Genomic DNA, 27,436 nt, shown 5'->3' on the forward strand with positions numbered 1-27,436 from the left:
ATCATGTTTTTCTGTAAATCCACAATTTTTGCACAAAAGTCCCATATGTATTTCTTTATGTGAAATACATGTGGTGTGTGTGTGTGTGTGTGTAAAATACATGTGGAGAGTGGTGTGTTTTTTGCACAAAATGTTTTTTTGTGTGGGGAAAAGACACACACACATACAACCCCCCCCCCCCCACTGTTTCTAGAGATACCAGGAATAAGTGTGATTAAATCATTGATTCTTATAAAGACTTTCATGAATCAGAGAGAAAGCTGTCCAAAATACCAATTCTGTGTGGTCTTTAGGAATGCTTTGTAAGGGGGGGGAGAGTTTTGTCCCACTAGACTGTTCTCTTTCTTGCTTTTTCATGACAGCTGGGAGGATGTAGAGGAAGCAGTGAAGAAAGGAGGCTATCATAACTATGATGGGGATCTTCCTCACTGCCCCACCTCTTCTTACTTGCATGGCCACATACCCAGCTGAAGAGAGGAATGGCTTCCCCATTCCTCCAGCTGGCCATGTGGCTGTGAAGATTGGAGGGGCCAGATGAACCCTTCAGTCACCATCACCTGTGATGATAGCCAGAAAGGGACAAGCTTCTTTGCTTGACACCTACCTTTGCCCCTCCACCTGCACAGCCACTTGAAAAGCCCACATTGTGTAAAAAGAAAGCCCAAGTCCTTCTATGGAGAATTATTTCCTCAACATTTTGAGATGTGTGGATAGCAGGAAGAAACTGCATAATTTGTCCTTCTGCATTATTTTTTCTAATTGAATTTCCTGTTGGGAATTTTATTTTTCAGCTGGGAAATAAATAAACATCAAATATATTTACATGAAAAGTATTTGCATCCCAGTGGCTTCACTGTTCTTCATCCACACTCTTCAAGGCAGCCTCCAATTGGATAAGTGTGATGCTAGACTTTAACAGATACTTTTAAAAAGGCACAAGAATGCAGCTGACGTCTCGAAAGGCTTGTCTGTGCTTTATCATATCACTTTGAATGAGTAAACCATTGGTGCTTGTTGCATTTGTTGCACTGAGGAGGGCACTGAGATTGGAGTCTGGGGTGTTGGACTTGCACCTTCAGATTTAGAAGTAACTGTACCTCTGACTATTTTAGGAACATCAGGTAACACCAAAAATGATACAATACAGTAAGCAAGATTTGACTATTGGCATGATAATGTCTTTCAGGAAAAAAGGGGATTTTATTCATTTTCACCTTCCAATATATGAAGGTTAGGATACACGGGCGGGGGGGGGGACCACAACCCTACAGAAAGGCTTGTGAAAACTAAACGGGCCTTTAAAAAAAAATCTGACTGCACTTTCAGTAATATTTGCCATATGGCAAGAGTAATTGTGCAATAAATAAAGCCCTATGTGCATTACCAAACTGGTTTTAAATTTTTAAGAAAACAGACATCACTCTGGTTTTGTTTTGTTGGTGACAGTGGGATATTAGTGTAAATGAAACCAACTAGGCATCTCACTTTAGCTATTTTAGACTGAAAAAAATTAGGTTTTGAAATCTCAGTGAATAAACATATCTTCTCTCCTCTCCTCTGCCTCACCATAAGCCAATTAAATATGCTGTAAACTAAGCCAAAAGAAATAATTAAACACTTGCTAAGGTACAAGAAATCGATAACCCTTGTTATCAATGATTCATTTCTTTATATTTGTACATTATTGTACATTATAGTTGAACATTATAAAGAAGAGTTTGAATATGTAAAAGAAAACGAAGTTTGCAAACCTGTGAAATATCGATTTGGGAGACTGTCCTTTTGGCAGTATCTTTACCTCGGTTCCGTTTTTTCATTTCATCCAAGCTAATCTCATGGCTTGCCAACTCTGATTGAATTTTCTGTTAGAAAAAAGGCAATGCATTTGAAATCAAAATAAATTATTTTTGTAAGGAAATATTTAAGATTACATATCCAGCCTCTGTAAGAACTCATGGAGTTAATCCAGGTCTGCATATTGGCATATGGAACAAAGACTACCTACATTTTGTGCTCTGGTACCCTTCAGACCAAACTTTGTGAGAGGGTAGGAGATGCATGGCAAGAACAGGAAGGAGAAGAGCCCATTAACAAATAGAAGCTGGCTTATGAGTTACTGGATGAAACCCGATGGTTATGGTACTTCCTTTCTTCCACTTATTAAACAGATAGGGTAATAAAGTGCAGCCTTGAATAACCCCCCTTGCCAACTGGAAATTATTCAGTTTCTCCATATTCTATCCTGTTGGTATCTTCCTGTACTGAGGGCGTGTTACACATCACCACAATGAAATGTTGTGGTACACCCAATTATTTAAGAGCACTCCATAGTTTTTCATGAGTTACATACACAACTGAAGGATTTGATATAATCTATAAAGAACAGGCTGATTTTCTTTTGAAATTCCTTGGTCTATTCCATTATCAAACATATATTTGCAATATGATCCATAGTGCCTCTTCCCTTCCTGAATCCATCTGTCATTTCTCACTCTGGCATTTCTCACTCCATATATGACGTTTTTGGTTTTGTTATAGAATTTTGAGCCACACTTTGCCAGCATGGAAAATTAATGCAATGGTCCTGTGATTACTGCAATATCTGATGTCCCCTTTCCAGTCTGTGGATCATTCTTTTGTTTTCCACATTTGTTGACAAATTTTAGTCAGAACTAGATTAGATTCTGTCCTTGTAGCTTGAATTCTTCCATATATTGTTTTCACTACCTTTTTATTTCTAATTGGTCATGTACTGTGTCCCCTTGCTGGTCATAGAGCATCCCCACTCTTAGTTTAAATTCCCTTTGATTTCTCAAACCTTCTGGAGTTTTTCATTATTTTTTTTGTTATCATCTTCTATTTGTCTGCATTGATCATTATAGTAGTTCCCATTGTCCAACACACAAATCAGCTAGCAGTTGTATTAAGGATTCTGATTCTATTTGTCTCCATTTTAGTGTTGCTTCTTATCTGTCGTTAACTGCCAGAGTCACTTGCTGACTATTCTCCTGTCAACAAGTGACCCTGAAATCAGCTAAAGTATAAGAACCAATTCATTCAATCCACGTCAATCACAAGTTCCATCAAGATGAAAGGAGCAACAGGAGCATGGTCATTAGCTGGCCCAGATACCATTACAGTAGATCAGTAGTCTAGATAAATGAAGCCAGCAAGGCATAAACCAGAATCATCATTTGTGATCACTCCAAGGTCAAGAAAACACTGATGCCAAAGAGTACTGTCAGTTACCAAGACAGAACAGTTGCAAGCAACAAAAATGCCAGGGAGCTCCTGGGAGATTTATAGGCAGCTTTCTCAAAACACCAGCTGCTTAAGGAGTCAGCAGCTTAAAGAATTCTATTTAACAACCACTGGGATCAGTATATTATCTCTGATGATCTTGAAAGGTTGGCAGCATGTCCTAACCATCTGATACCTCCTGCTGGAGAGTATGGGGCCCCTAGTGCTTCAGCCACCAGCTCTTCAAATCTGGAGAGGCCACCATCTTCATAAACTATATATTCTTTGAAATCTGACTTGTCTGTATCTGAATCTTCTGACTATAATGAGTGTGTTATGACACTGTCATCCACTGAGGTGTCTCCTTCTTTTTGACTGCAAAGAGTGTATTTTTGCATTCTCCCTGACAATGTCCTTGGCTTCAGTTCAAAATTCTTCTAGCTCCTGATCAATTAGGCTTAATAGTGCAAATTTATTTTTTTAACTTTATTTATATCTTGGGGGTGTTCTTCAGATTGTATTTCGGCACAACACTTGGTTTAGTGTTCTTCTTTAGCACTACTGTCATTTTTTATATTAGCAGTTCCAGAACAGAATCTTTCAATTTGTTCTTCTTTTGCCTCTGTTGTTGGAACATAAACTTAGAATCATAGACTAATAGAATCATAGAATTGCTGAACTTTACCGCACGGGCCCAGGAACAGTCAAGTTTCATTCTAAAGAGGGTGAATTCTGGGAACGTGATGGTCCCCAGAACGCAGTTTACTGCAACTGCTGCCGGGTGTTCCAATCGCCTCCCCGATCCGTTCCAGGGGGCGCAATTTCCGAGAACATTTCAAAAGTGTTCTCAGAAATCATAGAGTTGGAAGAGACCACAAGGGCAATCCAGTCCAACCCCCTGCCAAGCAGGAACTCTCAATCAAAGCATCCCCAACAGATGGCCATCAAGCCTCTGTTTAAAGGATGGAGACTCCACTACACTTCAAGGGAGTATGTTCCACTGTCGAACAGCCCTTACTGTCAGGAAGTTCCTCCTAATGTCGAGGTGGAATCTCTTTTCCTGTAGCTTGCATGCATTGCTCCAGATTCTAGTCTCCTCAATATGACATCCCTTCAAATATTTAAGCAGTGCTATCATATCACCTCTTAACCTTCTCTTCTCCAGGCTAAACATCCCCAGCTCCCTAAGTCATTCCTCACAGGACATGGTTTCCATACCCTTCACCATTTTGGTCGCCCCAGTTTCTCAACATCCTTTTTAAATTGTGGTGCCCAGAACTGGACATAATATTCCAGGTGGGACCTGACCAGAGCAAAATAGAGTGGCACTATTACATCCCTTGATCTAGACACTATACTTCTATTCATGCAGCCTAAAATCGCAATGGCCTTGTTAGCTGCCGCATCACACTGTTGACTCAGGTTCAATTTGTGGTCTACTTGGACTCCCAGATCCCCTCTCAGGCCCGCTTCCAAACGTAAGCCCTGGTATACGGAAGATCTCCGGGCCAGGAAGCGGGCTCTGCGACGGCTAGAGTACCGTTGGCGGAAACACCTTCGCTTAAGCGACAAGACTCTCCTAGACCGACTGTTAGAGGACTACGGAGAGGCAATACGAGCAACAAAGAATTCGTTCTATGGTGCTCGTATTGCGTCCGCGGAGTCGCGTCCAGCAGAGTTGTTCAGGGTGGTCAGGGAGCTAACTCAGCTCCCTCCCACCCCGAACCAGATCCTTGAACCCTCTAAGGCCTGCTGTGACTTATTTAACGACTTTTTCGTGGATAAAACTTCTCATATAAGCGAAGGTCTGAACGCCGACATTATGGCAGAACCTAGGGTAGAAGCGTCCAGAGCCTCCGTGGACTATATTATACTGGATCAGTTTGAGTCGGTTAGTACCGAGGATGTGGACAAGATCCTCGGAAGTGTTCGGAAAACAACCTGCTCTCTTGATCCCTGTCCCTCATGGTTAGCGGCCCAGGGGGGACCGGCGGTGACACTCTTGTTACGCCGGATAATTAATACATCCTTCAGGGACGGGCGATTTCCATCGGATCTTAAATTGGCCATAGTGAGACCGATCCTAAAAAAGCCCTCCCTTGACCCCCTGGTTCATAATAATTATCGGCCGGTGTCGCTGCTACCATTTTTGGGGAAGGTGATTGAGAGGGCGGTTGCGATCCAGCTTCAGGCGGTCTTGGATGAAACGGATTATCTGGACCCATTTCAAACTGGCTTCCGGGCGGGTCACGGGGTTGAGACGGCCATGGTCGCCTTGGTCGATGATCTCCGTCTGGGCATTGACAGGGGGAGCGTGTCCCTGTTGGTGCTCTTGGACATCTCAGCGGCTTTCGATACCATAGACCATGGTATCCTTCTGGGGCGCCTGGCTGAGGTGGGAATCGGGGGCACTGCGCTCCAGTGGTTCCGCTCCTACCTCTCTGGGAGGTCCCAGATGGTGCAGCTGGGGGACGTGTGCTCCAGCGAGCGGGCCCTTAAAACTGGGGTCCCTCAAGGAGCCATTTTGTCCCCCATGCTATTTAACATTTACATGAAACCGCTGGGAGAGATCATCCGGAGATATGGGGCGCGGGGTTATCAGTACGCTGATGACACCCAAATCATTTTCTCTATGTCTCCGACTGATGCAGTGACCAGGGATGGCGTCTCTCCTCTCGTGGCCTGTCTGGAGTCAGTAATGGGCTGGATGAGGGAAAACCGACTCAAGCTTAATCCAGAAAAAACGGAGGTACTAGTGATAGGTTCCCCTGGACCAGGAATGACGGTGGTTCCACCTGTCCTGAATGGGGTCACGCTCCCCGTGAAGGACTCCGTGCGCAGTCTGGGGGTGCTTCTTGACTCTTCCCTTCACCTGACTGCTCAGGTGAATGCGACGGTCAAGAGTACCTGTTATCAGCTTCGGCTGATTCGCCAGCTGCGCCCATACCTGGCTCAGAGGGACCTTGAAACTGTTGTACACGCTCTGGTAACTTCGAGACTGGATTTCTGTAATGTACTCTACATGGGGCAACCCTTGTACCAAACTCGGAAGCTGCAACTGGTGCAGAACATGGCAGCACGACTGGTCACTGGTGCTCCCAGGACCAGCCATATAACACCCGTGCTTAAAGATCTCCATTGGCTGCCCATTCGCTTCCGAGCGCAATATAAGGCGTTGGTTATCACCTATAAAGCCCTAAATGGCTTGGGCCCAGGATTCCTGGAGGACCGCCTCTCCCCGTACATTCCGCCTCGCACCCTCAGAACATCTGGGCAGCAACTCCTGAAGGTGCCTGGGGCTAGGTTGGCTGCTACTGCCAGAAGATCCTTTTCCACAGCTGCCCCAGCCCTCTGGAATAAGTTGCCCATGGAGCTCCGCTCATCTACCACCCTGGCCCAATTTAGGAAGGGCTTAAAAACCTTCCTATTTAATCAGGCATTCCCCGACTAAACATCCTGTGGGCCTCCCTCCTCTCTCGTGGCCGTGAGGTTGGGCTTAGGGGTTTTTTATTGTTTTTAAGGATTGTTGTTGTTAATGTATGTTTTAATTTTGTATTTTGTTTGCACTTCGGTGCATTTTGTTAGCCGCCCTGATCACCCGGAAGGGCGGGGTACAAATAAAAATTTTATTATTATTATTATTTATATCTATGGGTTTCCCCTAAAGTATTTATACTATTTGATAATACTTTGCATTATATCCTTTGCAAGGTTTTGCTATATATCTCCTGCATATTTATGAATGCCTCTACATTTCTTCTTATAATTTCATTTTCCGAGTTAGACAGTGTGTAATTATCTGACTCAAATTTCCCATTCCTGTCCACTTTAGCTCACTCACTCCAACTATTGCAATGTTTATACTTGTAATTTCTTGTTTTACTGTGTCTAGTAAATCTACTTTGTACAAAATCCAAAAAAAAAAAAAGGAGAAAGAAAAAGGACTACCAAGACAATAAGGTAGGAGTTGGTGAAAAAGGCCATCCAAACATTTATCACATAATGAACAGAAAAGAATTAAAATGGTTTATGAATAAAGTTTTGGTAAAATTAAGAATCAAACAAAAGAAGTATAAAACATAGGCGGGATACAATCCGCCACTTTGCGGCGGTCTGCCGCCGCTGCCGCCGCCGGTTAGTCTGCGGGGGAGCCGGAGCCTCCACACGGCGCGGCTCCCATGCAGACTGAAAAAGAAGCTCCAAAATGGAGCTTCTTCTTGAGTCGCGTTTGCGACGTAGCGAGGCGCCAGGGGCGCACTCGCTACGTCACAACGCCCGTGACGCGTACGGACGCTCAGCGTCCGATACGTCAAGATGGTGGCGCCCATGTAGAAGGGGCGCCGCCATCTTGTACGTATTGAATACGTACTAGGGTTAGGGGGGTGCGGAAGCACCGCCCCTTCCTAACCCTAGTACGTATCCTATACGTACTAAATGGCGGTATGTATCCCGCCAAAGAGTAGTATAAAAACATCTGTTCCAAAAGACTGTGTTTCATCCACATATAAAGGGCAACACCAATTACATTCAAAATCTTTACAGAGAAGATAAAATGGTAACAGAAAGGAGGGATGACTAATTTGTGTTTAACTTCCCTAAACTTTGGTGATAATACTGAAGAGGTTATTAATGTGAATGCATATTGCTGTTGCTATTGCTGTTGTGTGGCTTCAAGGTGTTTCCAACTTATGACAACCCTAAGGCAAACCTATTTTGGGATTTTTGGGGGGCTGACATTGTGTGATTCATCAAGGTCACCCAGTGGGTTTCCATGGCTGAGTGGGGAATCAAACCCTGATCTCCATAGTCGTAATCCAATGATCATACCACCACACCACACTGGCTCTTGTGGCTATATTACCTCTGTGGAATACCAAACATGATTGTTTCTGTCTATGAAAGTGACTAATCAGTTAAATTTGGGCTTTTGTTTTGTTTTATAGTATTTTTCATACAATATCATTATCTTCAGCATAATTTGAAAAACATAATTGAACAACATTTATCAGAGAAGATCAGACCAATTTGAGAGAAATAGACAGTATGTTAAAGTATTATGTAACATTCTACGGAGAGCCTTTTAAAATTGCCTTGTTCAAAAAAAATTTAAGGTAGTATCTCCACCCCTGACATTAAGAAGAGAAAATTAAAAGGAGAATCACTATCTGAGGGAAAAAATGACAGTTGAATTAAATTCAACTGAATGAATTAAAATATTACATAAAAAAGAGGGCAAGCCATGTAATTGTAAAGTGTGCTCTGTCAACAGAATGAGGTCATACATATACTGTTTCTGGAAACTAGAACATGATGTAATTTTGTTTCATCCCTCCACTAATTTTTTTTAAAAATTAACTTGGTTATATTATCCAAATGTTTATGAAAATTATGTAGGATCCAAACCATATGAAATCATTGTGATATTTTGCCTTATGCTCTATTTCATGGGGCATGGATATAAACTGGAATCTAATTATCATGAAACTATCAGTCCATAATCTGCGATACAACTAAAGAGACGAGATAACATAGGATACATGAAATAGCACCAGGTTCAATCCCTAACATATCTGACAGGGATGGGGAAATTGTTGCCAGAAACTGTAAACACCCATTTTCAGTTACTGGAGACTAGGAATGCACAAGCGGTGGACCACAGGATGCATGTCCCTTACATTTCCTAAACAGATAGGCAGTGGCAGAAAGGAGAAAGCTTCTGTTCCAGCACCACTGTTAGTAGCATTGAGGCTACATTGAGGGTTGCAATATTCCAGCCCCTCATAGCCAGGCACCTAATTTGCATATTATGCAAATTATTTTAATTATGTATATTATTAATTAGTATTCTGATTGTGCCAATTCAACACATTAACAATTGCAGTTTTCTACCATCATGTTTCAATCTCGTTATCAGTAATAAGAACTCTTTTTATTCTTCTTTTCCCCTCCTAGCTGTTGTGAAGAGAGGGAGGCTTCCAAGCAGCCCCAGAGAGTAAAGGAATTGTGCAAGGCTGCTTGGAAGTGAACTTCTATCATGTTGCCTAGCCCTAGGCTAAAGCAGGCTAAGCAGCCGACACACTCATCAGACAATATAAGATTGTCTCTGTCTGCCTCCTTTCCTTTCCTGCCTTCTTGGCCTGTTGGGTGAAGGGAGGATGCAAGAATAAAGTGGCAATGCTATGCCTGTGCAGGAGCAACCACAGCTTGTAAAGTGGGATGAGATTCCTGCCAGTGCCAGTCTTTTTGCATAGTTTCATTTTTGTTGACACTGCCACATTTTAATCTACCCATAGTGCAGCAGCGAAGGAAGAATCTGGAATTCTTCAGCCAGCCAGGACATGTTTTAGTCCTTCAATCTGGGATTTTGCCAATTTCCCAGGACAAATACCAACCCTATCACAGCCCTCACTGACTTCATTTCCAATATCATTGTAACAGTAGCTTGCAATAATGGCAAAGAACTAGAAATCTCAGCTCTTTCTTACCTTCACACAGACGTGTAAAACAAGATGCATAAACACAGGCTGAATCTAGCTACGAAGGAAAGAAGAATGCCTCTGTATATCTGGAGATATGTATGTGTGCACAATCCATGGCTCCTAAACCCAAACTAGATGTGATCATTTAAGAAGAAAAGCTTACCCACTCCCACTGTAGACAACACTGAGCTGAACCTGTGTGCTGACTCATTACAGCCAACATCCTATGCGCCAATGAATTTGTTATCAAATTACTAATCTAAATTATATATCATCTTAATGGCCTGTTACAGACTGCCAAAATGAAGCTGCTTCGGGTCTCTTTGGAGGTATGCTATTTAAATGATGCATGGGTCCTAAGAGTCCGGAGGTTGCACCAAAGCCACACTCCATTCCTAAGCACTGAAGTGCAGCTTTGGTGCAGCTTCCGGATTCTTAGGATGCATGCATCATTTAAACAGCATACCTCTAAAGAGACCCGAAGCAGCTTTATTTTGGCAGTCTGTAACAGGCCAAAATCTCTCAAATCCATTGTCATCCAAGTCATCCATACAAAGTTAACTTTACCTATTTCATCCCTCAGTTTCGCTTCCTCTTCTGTAATTTGGGTGTGTGGGGGAAGCACATTCTCATTGTCACAGAAGAGGAAGTTTTCTTTCTGTTGCTGAACTGCTTAAGAATTTAGTCCATACATGAGAGTCATCTTGATCTGACTATATTTATACTGACTATAGTTGTAAATAGTTCAAAATTTCCCACCTGTTAGATATCATAGTAAAATCCCCCTAATTATTTCAATTCTTCACAATAACTGGACCACAAATAAATCAAAATAATAAAGGCTCAAAGGTTTTATGATGGGTGTATTTCATGTAATTGCCACCAGGTGGATGTAATGTCAAGCATGATAAAATAAAGCAATTATCAACCTAAAGCTTTGACAAAAGAACCTGAATGGGTCTTGATCAAGGACATAGAGGTGTATGGAGATGAGAAAACATGGGTAATTTCCCCCCACTTACTAATGTACTGTTTAGGACACTAATTTTTAACATGAAGAATATAATTATATATACATTTGCAAAACTATCTGATGTTTTCTGGGGAATAGCACAGGCATTTGGGCTATCATTTGGAGCAAATTAACTGACAATCATAAATGCACACCAAGTCATATTGCACAGGGTTCACCCTCCTCCATTTCATATTGTGCTGCAGCCATAGCTATACATTTTCAATCATCTGTTCTTGCAAGTTTTCTTCACTGTCACCAAAAATGTGAAATTTTGATAAAATTGGTATCTTGTTGTGAAAAAGATCCATCCAAAATGGAAAACATGCAGAAAATAATGTTAGAAATGAAGTTGGGATGGGCAATCATACTCTGAGGATACAAACAGAAAACTATGGTTTAATACAAAAAAATTAAAAAGGAGGAGAGTTTATAGAGTAATGAATCAAATGGCAACCAGGCATAAAAGGGACTATGGAAGTGTTGTTCAATGTACATTCAAGCTTAGAGGTTGAGGAATATAACTTAACCTCTATTTGTTGTAATCTTGCTAAAGCTATTGTTTTTTATTTGGCCTTATAAATAATAATAATAATAATAATAATAATAATAATAAATAGAAAACATGCACTAATTTTTATAGCCTAATAATGTATTCCATCCATTTTTAAGTATCAACAGAAGAGCATTTCACTTCAGTTAATATTTCTTTGTCAATAAACAGAATTAACAAAAGTTACAAAGCCTAGGAATATATCTCAAATATTAAGCAAAACATTGACAGACCTAGTAATAAAAGGGAATGATACATTGTTATTCCTTTACTTATTTATTTCTATATGAGATTGTGAGCATGTGATGATCAACTAATTAAAATGGCGTATCTGTGATTATGTAAAGGGTTCATGTATATATAATCAGCTTTACTAAGAAGTCCACTATAAGCACTAAAGATGATGGATAACGGAAAAATAAAAAAGGCAGACACTTAAAATACTCATTTTGTTACTTCAGTGTTACAACTTAACCTTCATCAACATGCAGTAATATTTAATTTAGTGTCATAAAATGAATTTTGACAGCACTAGGATAGATAAAATGTGCATTTCAAGAATTTACTGAAATGCACATTGCCCCCTTTGAAGGCAATGCTACTATGTATGGTATCAGTTTCATATTCAACATTAGTTTGGCAAGAAATGGATTGAAAATTAGGCTGCCTATGTGGGACCACTGAACATTCTAGAAATCATCATAAATGGGTAAAAAACAAAATGAAGACAATACAATTTAAAATGTTATTCATCATTTGAATGATAAAATAGTAAGACTTTTAAGCTAACAGGACTCACCTGTGCTTCTTGAGGTACTTGTGCTGCATCAATTCTGTCTGCAATGTAACCTGTTAACTGTCGATCAATGAAGGCAAGAGACTCTTGAATTAACTGAAGGGTTTTGTCAATCTCCTGGGCAGAATGGATACTTTGTTCAAGAACCTTTTGTCTTCTCACAGCCTAAAAAGGAAGAATGGAGGACAGAGATTAAACACTGAAATATCTAAAAGCGCTGTTCAAAAACACAAACACAATAGAATTTACAGTTGATACACAACAACCTTTCTGTAAGACAAATTTCTTCTTTTTTTCCCAGCCATTTTGATTTTCTAAAGAAATAACCACACAGAAATTTGCAATATTTAAACAAAGTCCTAAATAACCAAAGCAAATAATAAGCAATTCTATGGTGAGTAGAAGTCTGTTTCCAAACTAAGCACAAGCATTCTCCTTAGACACTTTTTCATTCTGAAGCCTGTGGTACCCCCTAATCTCATTAGATATCTCAAGTGATTTCCTTTCTTCAGAACAGAGTTACCGTCAGCACAGGCCATTTTAAGATAATCCATTGCAACAAGTGAGAAGGATAAAAGTGAGAGGGATAAAAGCTCTGTTTATAAAACAAATTAGCACATACGATATAAATAGTGCCTCAGAGCATAGCTTAAGGAGTGGTAGTAATCAGATTTTTATGCTTTGCCACGGTCTCCCCAGAGTTCATGTTTCACTATATATATAAATGACCATTTACAGTTAACAGTTCTGTGACATCCACTAAGTGTTAGAAAAACAGAGCAATGTAGTAGTCAGACTTTTCTAATATTATCACACAGTAAGTTCTATCACTTTAAGCCTACTCTGTGATATGATGTCTGGAAACCAAGTTATTAAATTTCATACTAAGGACATCAGTCATTTTGCTTCAGTCCCTGGATTCATCTTTCTAAAGTCACTTAGGTTACCAGCACAGAATCAGGGATACAGAAGAACAACTTTCTGAAAGCATTTATAAATAGGAAATAAAACAATAATGTCCTTTGCATTCTTTCTTATGTCAGTTTATTATAGAACCTAGCAACCATGTTCCCAATGGTAAATGTACATTATTGTGAACAATCACTATTATGGCTTAATATATCCTGGTGCAATTATTGGGCCCGAACAGACAGGCCAAAATAAAGCTGCTTCGGGTCACTTTGGAGGTATGCTGTTTAAATGATGCAGGCATCCTAAAAGGCTCGAAGCCATGCCAAAGCCATGATCCAGTCCTAAGGATTAGATCACAGCTTTGGCACAGCTTCTGGCCTCTTAAGATGCATGTATCATTTAAACTCCAAAGTGACCCAAAGCAACTTTATTTTGGTCTGTCTGTTTGGGCCCATAGTTACAACACAACTTCAACCATTTTAAAATATTGTCATAACTGCACTGTATTCTAGCCACACATACACTCCCCTCTATTCCCATTGTAACCTTTCCATTAGATAATGAAATAAAAAGGGAAATAGATTTAAAAATACAGTCATATATAGTCATAGAAACATACAGTTGGAAGGAGCGTCCAAGCCCCTGTCCAAAGCAGGATCTTCAGGAAAGCATCCCTAGCAGGGAACTTCCCAGCCTCTTTTTTGATAACATCCAGTGACCCAATTACCTGTCTAGGAATTTCCACTACACATTTCAAGAACAGACAGGCAGTGAAGGACAAGTTGTCCTTTAGGAAAATGTGTTCTTTCTAATTATTCAGTTTAACTATGTGTTGAGCTTTAAGAAATCCAGGATTCTGTAAAAGGTGAAGTCCCTCTCATGGATATTTCCAGGAGAGTCCATTCACCAGCTTCTTTCTACAGAGAAAATGTGGTCCTGTGAGTCTGGAGGAATCAATGCCTTCAAAACCAGTCTTAGAGGTCACATTTAGCCCAGGGACTACACTTGTGATTCTCAAAAATTCATCATTGTGGATTCTGATGAGTTCATGAAGTCCTGCCATCTACTGTCCTGTAGACTTCTCTGTCTAATTCCATTTGCTATTTCCATCTACAATCTATATGTGTACTGTACCTATTTCTAAAAGAGTTAAGGAATAGTGCTAAAAATAATAGGTTGTCATCTGTGATACCTTTCAGTCAGAAAATGTCAAGAAAAAGAAAGTCTGAGCCATTTCATATAAGACTGTGTTTTTTTACTAATATTTTACCATCAGTTTTACTGAAGGATTTCTATATACCAATTTTATTGACATGACTTTTCATTTTTTCTGACATGCCTGGAGATCATAAGTCTGTAAGACAATATTGTACATGACATTTAATTCTAAAACCACAGTTCATTTCCCATGGGCAAATTTCAAAAGGGAAGCATATAATGCTTAGCCACATCTTGAATGAAGTAAAAACAATCTCCATATATTATTTGGGAATAATATAATATATCCTGTTAGATGATCTGTGAGGTAGTGGGGACGAAGATCAAGGAACCTGGTGGCTCTTGTCTTCAAATGTCACATCCTATAATGCCCAAAATGCCAGCCACTGATTGCCAGAAACTTCAGAAATGGAGCTTCAAAATCCTAGACTTTTTTCATTGTAACTGAAACAATGTCCTATGATTGTGTAATATAAATAATTAATTTCAGTGGGAAAATATGCTGCGAACAGCCCCCACGCTCTGGGGAAAAAAAGGTTATAGACAAACTCTCTCCATGTCAGGGCCATGAAACATGGGGGAATATTCATCATGTTGTCCCCATTCATTAACTGTCAATATGCTATTCACCACAAATATAACAAAAGAATCTGGCAGATTCAGCAGCAGGGTCTGAGGAGGTAACTGTCAAGAAAGAGGTCCATCCTCCATACTAGAGTCGGAGGTAAAGGGGGGAATGGAATGGAAGTGATCTGAACATAGTTAATTGTTTAACTGATATTTTAGGGGAGGGTGGGAATTATTGGGACATGGGGTTTGTATAGACGTTTCAACTGTAAGCCGCCTCAGTTGTCGCTGACAGAGAGGTGGGGTACAAATAAAGTTTATTATGATTAAGAGAGAAGAGCCTCAATGAGAAGTGAGATTTGTCATTTCACAGTGAGAGTATAGAACACAGAAGGTAGGTGGTTTAAACTACAAGTCTTGTCACATATATGTATAGTTATTCCACTCTTTAAGAGACCTCAGGTTTAGAGTTAAGATAGCTCAATACTGTAAAAAGATCATTTTATTTTGATTCTCTAGCTGTTTCTTGTTTTTCACTAGTACACTTTGTATGTTATAACCTTTAATTTTTTTAAAAAAAAACCCTTTGTACATATATTCATTGAAACCTATGGCATGATTCTAGGGATTCCTTCCTCACAAAATCTTGCCCTGAAAAATCCAAGTTCGACCAAGTTCAGGAATACAGCCAGGTCTTCTCCATGGCTCCAGATGGTCAAAGTGTCATCCATGTATCAGAACCAAGTTGTGGGCTTTTTTGGTGCAGTTTCCTGGCTGTATTCCTGAACCATCTGAACAACATCCACCCCAACATCCAATTCACTTTGTAAAAAGAAAAGGAAGGAACACTGCCATTTTTGGATGTCCTAGTCATCCGCAAACCGAACCTACGTTTGGGTCACACAGTATACCAAAAACCCACACATACAGACTGATACCTGCACAAGAACTCCAACCATCACCCAGGACAAAAAAGAAGCACAATCAAAACACTGGTAGACTGAGCAAAATGCATCTGCGAACCCCACTTCTTGGAAGATGAACTGAAGCATCTGGACTGGGCTCTACAGGCCAATGGTTATTCCAGCTCAGACATCAGAAGGGCTGCCAGGCCCAGAAAAACCCAGAGAAGTGAAGACAAGCAGCCACCCAAAGGGAAGGCATTTTTACCATACATCAAAGGAGTCACAGACAGAATAAGCAAAATGGTGAAGAGGCACAACCTTCAAATGGTTTACAAACCGATGAACAGAATCCAGCAAATGCTTCGCTCAGCCAAGGACCAGAGAGACCCTCTCACAACCGCAGGAGTTTACTGCATACCATGCAACTGCAGACAAATCTACTAGGGACTACCAAATGCAGTGTGCAAACAAGAATCAAGGAACATGAGAGACACTGCAGACTGGGCCAGCCAGAAAAATCAGCAGAAGCAGAACATGCCACAAACCATACTGAACATAAAATACTGTTTGAAAACACTGAAATTCTGGACCATGCCAACCACTACCATGTCATAATGCACAGGGAAGCCATTGAAATCCATAAACATCTGGATAATTTCAACCAGAAAGAAGAAACCCTTAAAGTGAACAAAATTTGGCTACCAGTCCTGAGGAATAGCAAAATAAGGACTCAGCAAATGCAAATGGTAAACCATTCAGAGTCAGGGGCTTTCCCAGCAGATAATGATCACCAATTAGCAGACATGAATTCTCTTTTGCATTAGCCTGAGGCCTGCCATCAGCACAGAACAATGCATATGCAAATCACGTCTGCATTCCCAAGCTCACACAGTATATGTACACCCAACTTTTTCCAGACAAATTATTCTCTGAAGATGCCAGCCACAGCTGCTGGTGAAATGTCAGGAAGAAACTTTTCTGGAACATGGCCAGATAGCCTGAAAAACCCACAAAAAACTATGAATGCTGGCCATGAAAGCCTTCAACTTCTCACAATACTACTTCCTCCTAATTTTCTCTTAACTTTAAGACCATAAACATCTTGTTGCTACCTATAACTCCTTTAATTCTATCTCTTCCCAAAGTCATTATCTCTCTATCCCATGTCTCATATTGAATTTCATTACATCTTGCTTTCTATTCAACCATAAGTAGTAAGTCAGCTAATTTAAACAAACAAAAACCAAACAATCAGAAAACAATATAGTAATGTCCTCTGTTGAGAAGTTCCAGTTTCACTGGATATGTCCATTTTATCCCAATTTCTATTTCACATTTGTCCCGATAAATCCTCTATAATCAAGTCTTTCCATCCTCCACTTCCAATATTTCACTAAGAGAAGCCAATCTTTTTCAACTGAAAAAGTAGTCACTGCTAAGCATTTTTTTTTTTAAAAAAAAACATGTTGTGCACATTTACTCTGTGATTCTAACTGAGTGCTTTTAGGGGGAAAGTGGTTGCTAGTATAGGGGAGAAACAAATTTGTTACCATTTCTCCCATATCTTCCAGTGATTGATACATAGGACCTGATACTGATGAGTTCTGCCCAACACAAGGACCACAAAAAAGTGCTTACTTGGAAATTCCTTTACCATCTGCTATTTCCTCTAGTAGGTGTGGAAAAGGTTCAACCCTGTTTCTTTTTGGGTCACCCACAAGGAAAGAGCAGAGGTGACTGTACATTTTTTTACACAAAGAAAATAAAGTGAAAATGGACAAAGCTCCAGCAAGTTTAGAAACAAGCCCCATTCTGTTTTTGTCTTCAGCAGAAGGTGATCACATTGCCATTTCAAAAGCACTGCATCTATCTAATGTCAGTGAAACAGTAAGAGTGTCTTCATATTCTGAAATCCCTGGAGTGAAGTACAAAGGTAGATTTCCTGCAAAAGCCAAAACCAATAAAACACACAAATACTGCAACATATATTAGTGTGGCCTTGCTCAACCAATCATATCCAAATCTCACACACTGCAAAGTTGCTGGTTTCTAACTTGCATTATTATCTTTCACAACTTCACAACATATTATTTTGTAAGGTAACCTTAGGTTTTAAGAAGCTATCTTTTATGCTAAATGCAGGGTTTAAAAGAAAATGTAGGGGAAGAGATATTATTTCTTAAAATGTACCTCCTGTCGCAGCTCTTCCCACCGAGTATTGAATTTCTCCAGTTTCTCATTGATCAGTTCATCCAAAACTCCACCATCAGTTAAAGTCTGTGCCAGCTCGCAAATTTGATTGCGGTTGTCTTCTGGGTGTTGCATTAATGTTTCCAAAGACTGAAACATCCATAAACTGTATTATTTGTTTTTGCCATTCCTCTTAGACCAAACATTCAAAGCAATCATTAAGAAAACAACAACAGGGAAAAAAGAAGGCAGAAACCCTTTATTCCATTAAAATAGAGGAATAGTCATGAAAAATACAACACATTAATACACTTTTGATGGTAAATTAGCTGAAATGTAACTAGAAAGACATCAGAAAAGTCCAGTTTGCACCTTCAACCCATTAAATAGTGTAGCTACAATGCATGCTACACCTGAATTCGCCACTGATAGACTAATCAAAATATGCAACCAGAAATAACTGAGGTTTTGTTATTGTCAGCTGAATATTTTTTCTCAGCGGACATACATGTTGATAGCTGGAATATCTCTGAGTCTTTTTGTTTGGAAGCAACAATGAAAATAATGAGCACTGGTCCTTAAATATACTGACAGATGATTTTTCTTTGTTAGTTGTGGAAACCTTATGGTTTTAATGAAAATCTGCTTTGCCCATCAACCATCTTTGGAACAGGATGGCAGTAATATAAGAAAACATAAAAAAGGGAATGTTGTTACAGTGTAGAAGAAAATGTAATCCTATGCCATTACTATTTCAGAGTAAATCCCACTGGATTTAGTTTTACAGTAAACAAGCACACAATAAATCTGCAGTAGACAACATTGTACTCCAACTGCCATGTCACCCAAAGTATGGGATAAGAATTCCTTTTTCACAAAGACTTCTTGACATTAAGCAATGAGTCAATTAATGCAATATGCCACATTTTTAGCTGACAAAGGATATGTTTGGGGGCCTTCTGAATGAACGAGCCCTGGTGGCGCAGTGGTTAAATGCCTGTACTGCAGCCATTCACTCAATACCACAAGGTTGTGAGTTCAAGACCAGTAAAAGGGCCCAAGCTCGACTCAGGCTTGCATCCTTCCGAGGTCGCTAAAATGAGTACCCAGACTGTTGGGGGCAAATTAGCTTACTTGCTAATTAGCTTACTTGCTGTTCACCACTATGATCTTTGGAATAGCGGTATATAAATAAAAAAACAAAACAACAACAACAACAAAAATTGGATTTTTTAAAGATTAAAATGACTATTATTTTTGACACCTCCAATTTCTGTCAAATAATTATATTACCTCTCCAAACCTAATGTTTTCTTATCTGTTACCTCTATAGATAATAATAAATGTAAACATTACAGAAAAAAATTCCAAGAAATAAAATACTTCCGCATGGATACAAAGATATCATCACACAGCAAATCTGTTAAGAATATTGTGCTTTGAGGTAGCATAAAGCCTTAACATTGTAAAAGTCAGTAGCTGGAACTCACAGCATCATTTCATTTGATGGAAAAGCCCTACACAGCTCAGGTCCAGGTTATTTGAATGACTGTATGAACTTATGAACCAGCCCATGCTCTGAGATCTGCTGAGGCCCTTCTCCCTGTCCCACCACTCTAACATATATATCTGGTAGGAACATGCAAGAGGGCTTTCTTAGTGGCTGCCATCAAACTTTGGAAGTCCCTTCCCAGATGTTAGATTGGCACCCTCCCTACATACTCTTGGTGGACAAGTGAAGAAGTTTCTGTTCTGCCAGATTTTTGATGAGTACTGATATAAGGCCCAATTTACACAATGCACTGGATATTACTAATCACTGTGCTGATTTGTGTGTGTGTATATATAAACTAGATTTCAATTTTTCTGATTGCTTAATTTTTTAAAACTTTTGTAATTTTTGGATTCTTAAAACATTAAATTGTAAGCTGCTTTAAGTGCTAATTTGGGGAAAAGGTGGGATATAAATAAATATCATCATCAGCAGCAGCAACAGCAGCATCAACTGAAAATTCACTTTCTACCACTGGATCCTGAGTGGAAAGTCCCCTGAAGCCTTTGTGGCAAGGGAAGTTCTGCAGCAGACAAAAGATCTGCCACTACAGAAGAGATCCACTGGTGAGTGTCCACTGACAAGACACAGGATAAGGCTGTGGGTTCCTAAATATCAATATATAAATAATATCAGTACTTACATCTAGTGCTTCTGAGATCTCTTCCATGCCATCCTGAATATTTTCTGTTGCCTTAAGTTTTGATTCTACCTCATTCAGCCACTTATTTTCAACTTCTAAATACAACAGTAGTTCACGCCAACATGCCCAAACCTCCTGAGGAACGGGTTTTAAAAAATAATACATATTTTTTATCAGCAGCTGAGTATACAAAAAATGTTTTGTTTTATTTACCTTGAAAACAATGTATATGTAACATACAGGTTGAATGTCCCTTACAGGAAATTCTTGGGGAGGAAGTATTTTGGATTTTGGGGATTTTGGAATATTTGCATATACATAATGTTATGTTGGAGATGCTACCTAAGTCTAAACATAAAATTCATATACATTTCATATACACCTCATATACATACTCCGAAGATAATTTTATAAATAATTTTTTTCAAATAATTTTGTACATGAAACAAAGTTTCTGTACATTGAACCATGAGAAAGCAAAGGTGTCACTATCTCAGCCACCCGAAACAATTGGAAAATTCTCAATTTTGTAGTATTTAGGATGTTGAAAATCTGAATAAGGGATATTCAACCTGCATAGTAATTTGGTATTTCAAAATTATAAATTAGGTTGTATTAAATAAATGAAAAAAGGCTGTTTGGGGACACACTAAAGTTCGGCGAGGCTTTGTTCCACAATTAAGCCCCTAAAAAAACTAGTATTACATAAAACAGGGTTTGTTTGTTTTTAAAAAAAGTGATACAGGAGCTTTCTCCCCAGTTTCCAAATTGCATCCACTCTTACAATCGTACTGCTGTTTAAGGAAAGATTCTCTGATTAATAGCAATCTTAGTTTCCATATTCTTGGAATGTGTACTGCGTGTTGAAATACTATGGTATCTCTGAACAAAGTTAGTTTTAATGAAAAATGTAAAGTAAGAATTTCTGAGGACAAACATTTCTAAAGTACTCAAGTCCACTAGCTATACTGTTACCATTTGAACTGGTCTAGTTTAGCTGGGGAAAAGAACTAACCTCCAGTGTTTTGCACTTTCCATTTAGCCTGCTACAGAGTCGCTGGTAGTTCTTAGTTAGACTGTCAAGTTCTTTTTTTAAGGCCTCATGAGCTGCAGGTGGAGCCCTTGCTATAAAATTGTTCACAGAGTCTGTGAGAAGCTTCACTTTCACCTCTTTCTGCATGGATTCCTCTTTTGCTCTCTGTAAACAAAAACAAAAAATGTGGTAAAGTTTATGATCCTTGAAATGTAAGTGGTAAAGGGCTGAACTAACAGCAAGCAGACAAACAAATGACAACTCTACATTATTTGAAAAGTATGTGATTGAAAACATATTACCAAGGAATATGAGCAACCAGTGAAATCTCACTGCGGCACTGATACACTGCACAGACTCTTATTTCTAGGATGGGCAATATTAGAAAAACATGCCCCTCTACCCAAATTTAATTTCAACACCTGACCACCCCTGCATGAAGTGTATCCCAAGACATCTATTTGAGAGATATGTTGCAAGAACTTTCATAGACCCAATATTTAAAGATAGGTAGGTAGCCTCCTTGTTTTGTCATGCAATGTAAATATCACTTGCAATAGCATGCTTTTATTTATTTAAATTATATCCTGCTTTATCCTAATATGATATTCCACATGGACTTGGAATAAAAATGGGATTATGTCATTGTGACTATTTCTATAATTATAATTCTATAATTGTAACATGGGAACCATACAACCACCTGGGGGGGGGGGGGTTCCAGTGTGGCCCTTAGGAGTCCCCACAATCCCCCTAAAGCCCTTGGAAGACTAATTTTTCATCTGAAAAAAGCAGTGTTTTAGAATGTGAATGATCATAATCTCTTTAAGAAAATGTTGTATTATGTTTTGGAGTGTTGCCCACTTTAAAACAGTCAACCTTACATGGTACAAATGTATGGAGAAATGACCAAAAAGTGACTGTAATGGCATGCAGCCTTACAGAGTTCTGGAATAGTCAGTATTTCAGAAAATATTTGATGCAGTAAAAAAAGAGAATATTGCCTTCCAATGCCTGGAGCATACCCCCCCCCCCCACACACACACACTATAAGTAAAAGGTATAATTTAAGGGAACAAGCTAATTCAGAACTTGTTCCAAAAACTTATACCAAACACTGCAGGTAAAAAAAAAAAAAGAGAGAGAGAGAGAGAGAGAGAGAGAGAGAGGATGATGTTATTTAAACTTTTAAACTTTTAAGTTTCATTAATAAGAAAATTACAATTTGGGAGGAACTGTATCCAGAAGGATAATAGCCTTCTCAATATCCCATATGACTCTATTATCACAGGAAAGAGAATGTAAGAACAACTACAAAATTTGATGTAGATACCTCCCAACAGTATGGGCACATACACATTCAATGCATAATCCAATTAATTGCTAAAAATATCATCTACCAATATAATTATTTGAAGAGGCTGATGTCATACAACAGCTGCTAAACTGAAATGTTACTGGAAGATACCCATCCCTTCAAATTTGAGATTCTCAAAGCAATGTTTAAATACCCAATAATTTCCTACTAGCAAACACACTGTGTATAGCAATGGCTTCAAAAGAACAGGAGTGCATATAAAGTGCATACAAAGTGTGTGCGTGTGTGTGCGGGGGGGGGGGGAGTCAATTTGCATTGTTACCTTCAGTTCCTCAACAGCTTTCTGTAATTCATCTGGTGTTTTATATTCAAAATCCCTCTCAAGGTACTCTTCTTCTGCTTGTGTAATCCATTCATGCATCTCTGACAAATCCTTTCGAAGACTCACAGTCTTATCCAAACCACTCTTCAGTGCTGTCTTCTTAGCATAGGCCTTGAAAATGAAAGTTGAAATGGAAACATTAGTTCAGAAATTAAGTGAATACTAAAGGAAATGATTAGTGTATAAAATTCACATTAGGGAAAAAAAGGTTTTTTAAACAAAAAGAAATGAGAGGAAGTGTTTTTGATGTCATATTTGAAACCTAAAGGTTGAATAACATTTAAAATAAAAACATCTTGCAGGTCGAACTGTACCTATATACATCCTTGAGAAGGCAATGTTAACATTAGAACCTAGGATAGAGCCAGTAGGATTGGGTCCCACTCATCACTTGCCAACCCTGTTGAATCCAAGCCGGATAAGCCGGATACTCCTGACATAGCATGTTCTGACATGCTGGCCAAAACCTGGCACTTTTGAACAATGTCCAAGACAATCCTTGCACTTCCTGAACCTGGTCCTTTCTTTGAGACAGGCCACCTAGCACCAGGAGCTGTACAATCCCAGATTTCAGTGTGCCAAAGTCAGCAGTATGTAAGGCAGGTGCTCCTGGAGAGGTGCCAGACTGCAGGCCATGAAATTTTCTCCTCCAGAGTTTCTAGATGCTAGAAATAGATAGAGCCTGGAAAGAGTAGTTATGGGCCAGTAATATAATAAACTTCAATTGAACAGTAACTGCCATGTAGCAAGGTGCTCACTCAGAGCTATCCCTGGTGCTATATCTTCTTGCTACCTTTTTCTGAGGCTCTAAGCAGCAGCCTGAACTTCATAACGAATTTAAGATTCTAAATTAAGAGGGACTGCACAAACTCTCCTCAATTTTGTGTATTTTATTTTATTTTAAAATGGGCACTGTTCTTAAACCTCAAAATTAAATGGTGCAAATAGCAGTACAAAAAAAGGTCGCCCAACTTGGCGGGCAGACTGTTTTGCCACTAGAAGCAGCTGGAACTACAAGCCCCAGTATGCACTGGGGCTTGCTCCGGCTCCCTATTGGTGCGCGGAGCGGATGGGGCGGTCCCATCGCTCCGCGATGCTCTGGGAGTCGGGCTCGTTGGTGCGGAGCTTCCGGTCCTCCAGGGCTGCCCATTGGTTGGGTGGCCTTGGAGGAGGGGCTCCGCACAGCATGCAATATGGGCAGGGCCTAGGCCTATTTTAGGCCATGTTGCCAGCCCCAGCCCTCAGTTGGCACTTGGCTTCGAGCAGAGCGGAGCCAAGCTGAGGAAGGGAGAAAGACTTTGAGCTTCTCCCACCCACCCACCGCTGTTTTGTGGGTGTCACAACTTTGGCGGCAGCATAGGCCAGGATCTGCACGTTGTTGTACCAGGGCTATGGAGCTCTGGTTTGGGAGTCAATAGGTACCCGGGGGCGAATAGGGCAGGCGTTTGGCCATTGCGGGGGCCAGAATGCGGGAGCACCTCCCGGTGACTAGAGGCTTAGTGAATTTGTGAACGCAAGACAATGTTTGCGGTCAAGTTGTGTTCCTTAGCCCCTAGGTCATCCCAAGTACCTGGTGGGTGCCAGGTTTGGATAATCAGACAACATCGGGTTGTTTGATTTCACAGATCCTGACCTTATGCTTTGTAGCAACCCTACCAATTGTTTGCAAATAAAGTTGTGGGCTTACTTCCAACCTGTCATATAGTGGTTATTTGACAGCAACATCTGAGGCAAAAAGATACCAAGTATACATAGGTGCAAGAACACTGTGATGTATCATATAAAATAGAATTCTGCCTTTAACTTATCACATTTCTTTAGACTGGAATCTCTGTAGTCTAATTTTGTAATACAGGATGAATTTAATTTTTATGGCATTCTGTTATCAAGATATTCAGATTTTATTGTCCAATTTTTCATTACAGGTTTGCCTTTTCCAGTATAATTGCTTTTCTACTGTCTGTGGCTACCTTGGAGACATTTAAAGCTTGTAACAGACAGATGCTTGTAACTGACAGATGTTGTAATTTGTAGTTCCAGGCTATTTAATTCTGAATCATAATGATGTGTTATTGTCCATTTTTTGCAGATGTATGATACTAAAATATGTTTATTGTATGAAAGCCAATATAGACAAAAATATTAATTAGGTCTGTCTGTCTGCCTCTCTATCTGTCTATCTATCTAGTATTTTACATATGTGAGACAATATTTATTTATTGCAAAATGGTCTATTTGTATCTATAATATATAATATAATTATTGAACAATCACATTAAATTCTATCTTGCATGTATTTTGACACAGCAGATAAAACTAGTAAGATGGGAGGTTATTAGTGTAAACAATAAATGCCTGTCTCTGCCTCTCACATTCAGTAGTTGAGCACAGAATGGGGGAAACTATGTCAATGAGATTTCTGGAATTTCATTAAGAAATAACCACTCACAGCATGAGATAGAGTACCTGTTGGCAAATGTGATCCCATTGAGCATTAAGTTCTTTTAGTTCACTCTGTAGTTTTGATGCAAACTCTGGCTCTGCTTCATTCTTCATTTTCTTTCCATTCTCATTAACACTATTCAAACTGGGCTGGATTGTCTGGATATCGTTCACTAGAGCCTGAGGGAGAGGGAACAATACAAATTTCATTAGAACTATTACACACATACATAGTTCCCAATTTGATAAGTTAAAAATATTTTTAAATGAACAAACAAATGAATAAGAAGCTTTAAAATAAAATCATATGTTTAACAATAAGAACATAATGAAGGAATATGGCAATATTAAAAATAAAAACAGTGACTTATTTTTAAGTATTACATAAGTGCTTTTTGGACATCATAGAAAATTGCTGTTTAAACATGTAAAGGGTGGTGTCCACTACCCTGCCTGCCCCCATCATCAGTTTGCACATGTGAAAACACCATATCTGTAAAGGAGAGACCCTATGCCCACAAGAATAAGAATCCATATTTCCCTGCTGGACTATGGCTATAATGTTGATGTGGGCATTGTTGTAGGTTAAGGGGGCAAATTTGCCCCATAAGGACATTGGAAGGTCACCGGGTCATACTTGAAAAATGAGTGTGGGAAGTGCACTGTATCGACGGAGACAAAGGGCAATTTTGCCATATTTTGGAAGATCACTTCCTGTTGGAAAAGTGTTGGAAGATTAAGACAATGAGTAATTGAAAGTCTGAACATAATCTGACTCGTACAATTTAATATTATTGTCTGTTATGTGAATCTGCTTGGGTTGACAATTTGACTTACTAGGCCTCAGATACAGATAATAGTTCCATGGAAAGCATTTACTATATGAATAAAATCAAAGCAAACATTTGTCTGTAGCCTGAATAAACTGAAAACAGATGCCATGTAACTGACAGCACTGATCTGTTCATCCAGCTACTATTAATCACTTTGCCATCACTGAAATGGATTTTCGTTCTTTCTCCTGCCTTTCTTATGGTAATCTGGAAAATGCCAAAATCTTGTCAGGATTTGGAAACATCCTGAGTACTGAGCTGAACCACACCTCTTCAGATTAGTTCTGATGCTTCTTGAGGCAACATTGCCTTCTTCTGAAGCAACTAGAATGAAATTATACTCTGCATATGGGCTGCATATGCCTGGCCCCGGGAAAATGTGATAAGACCTGACTTTGACAGTTAAATGTGCTTGTATCATGTTGGGGAAAAGACAGCATAAGGTGCATGCAATAATCTCCATTGAACCTTCATATTTGAAAGGCAGACACATAGTAGTATATTTTCTAGGTTTTGTTTCTGTGTAAAGTTCAAGGATATAAAACTGATCACTAAAGTAAGTGCAATTCAGGCTATTGTTTTCCCAGTCACCATGCACAGAGATGAGAGTTGGACATTGAGGAAAGCAGACAGAAAATCAACTCATTTGAGATGTGGTGCTGGAGAAAAGTGCTGAGAATATCATGTACTGTTAGAAAGTTTTTTAAAAGATGGATATGAGAGCAGATCAGGCTTGAGCTCCCCCTAGAAGCCATGATGAACAAACTGAGGCTGTCATACTCTGACCAGTTCATCACGAGAAGTCATGACACACTGGAACAGATAATAATGCTAGGAAAGGTGGAGTATAGTAGAAAAAGAGGAAGGCCAAATATTAGATGGATAGATTTAACCAAAGGAGCTATGGCCCTGAGCCTGAAGGACCTGAGCAAAACAACTGAGCACAGTGAGACCTGGATGTGTCCCATTCATGGGATTGTCGTTAATCGAAGTTGACTCAAGAGCAGTTAACAACAAAGTGCTGTTAGGGGGGAGGCAGAAAGGAAAGGAATGGGGTTAATTGATTGACAGTCCCACCTCCTAAACTAATGCATATTTTAGCAGTGAATTTCTAACCAGTTTAGGGTGTGGGAGAGATTATGTCTCAAATATTAACAGCAGTTTACCCTTAGAAGCCATTGGATTTTTAAAAAATAGAGTGAGATATTTGGTTTTTTGTTACTTTTTTGTTTAAACTTTTATTTATTTCCATTCCACAAAGAATACTAAATCATCAACAACAAAATGTTCAAACAGGCTTAGAATATGAGTGAACAGAAAAACACATATAAGGGATGCTTAACAGACAATTCCATTAGGGT

At 39.4% G+C, this 27,436-nt stretch overlaps 1 protein-coding gene across 9 annotated transcripts in view; it reads right to left on the reverse strand.

The window, feature by feature from the left end:
• LOC149319486 (dystrophin-like) overlaps positions 1-27,436 on the reverse strand; it is a 1,434,671-nt gene that overhangs the window by 749,024 nt on the left and 658,211 nt on the right. For 8 of the 9 annotated variants that reach the window (XM_089511816.1, XM_089511819.1, XM_089511811.1 and 5 more), the window contains 7 exons: positions 25,267-25,422; positions 22,741-22,911; positions 21,083-21,265; positions 20,068-20,202; positions 17,873-18,022; positions 12,084-12,245; positions 1,752-1,862 (listed from right to left, as the gene is read on the reverse strand). In XM_089511816.1, the coding sequence (XP_089367942.1) occupies positions 1,752-1,862; positions 12,084-12,245; positions 17,873-18,022; positions 20,068-20,202; positions 21,083-21,265; positions 22,741-22,911; positions 25,267-25,422 (1,068 nt within the window). Of the gene's footprint in view, positions 1-1,751; positions 1,863-12,083; positions 12,246-12,346; positions 12,480-17,872; positions 18,023-20,067; positions 20,203-21,082; positions 21,266-22,740; positions 22,912-25,266; positions 25,423-27,436 lie in introns of those variants that run through there. The other variant, XM_089511817.1, reaches the window with a different exon arrangement.

Source organism: Sceloporus occidentalis, unplaced genomic scaffold, assembly GCF_023333645.1.
Source record: "Sceloporus occidentalis isolate IW3139 unplaced genomic scaffold, rSceOcc1.0.p SCAF_2, whole genome shotgun sequence".
Classification (NCBI taxonomy): domain Eukaryota; kingdom Metazoa; phylum Chordata; class Lepidosauria; order Squamata; family Phrynosomatidae; genus Sceloporus; species Sceloporus occidentalis.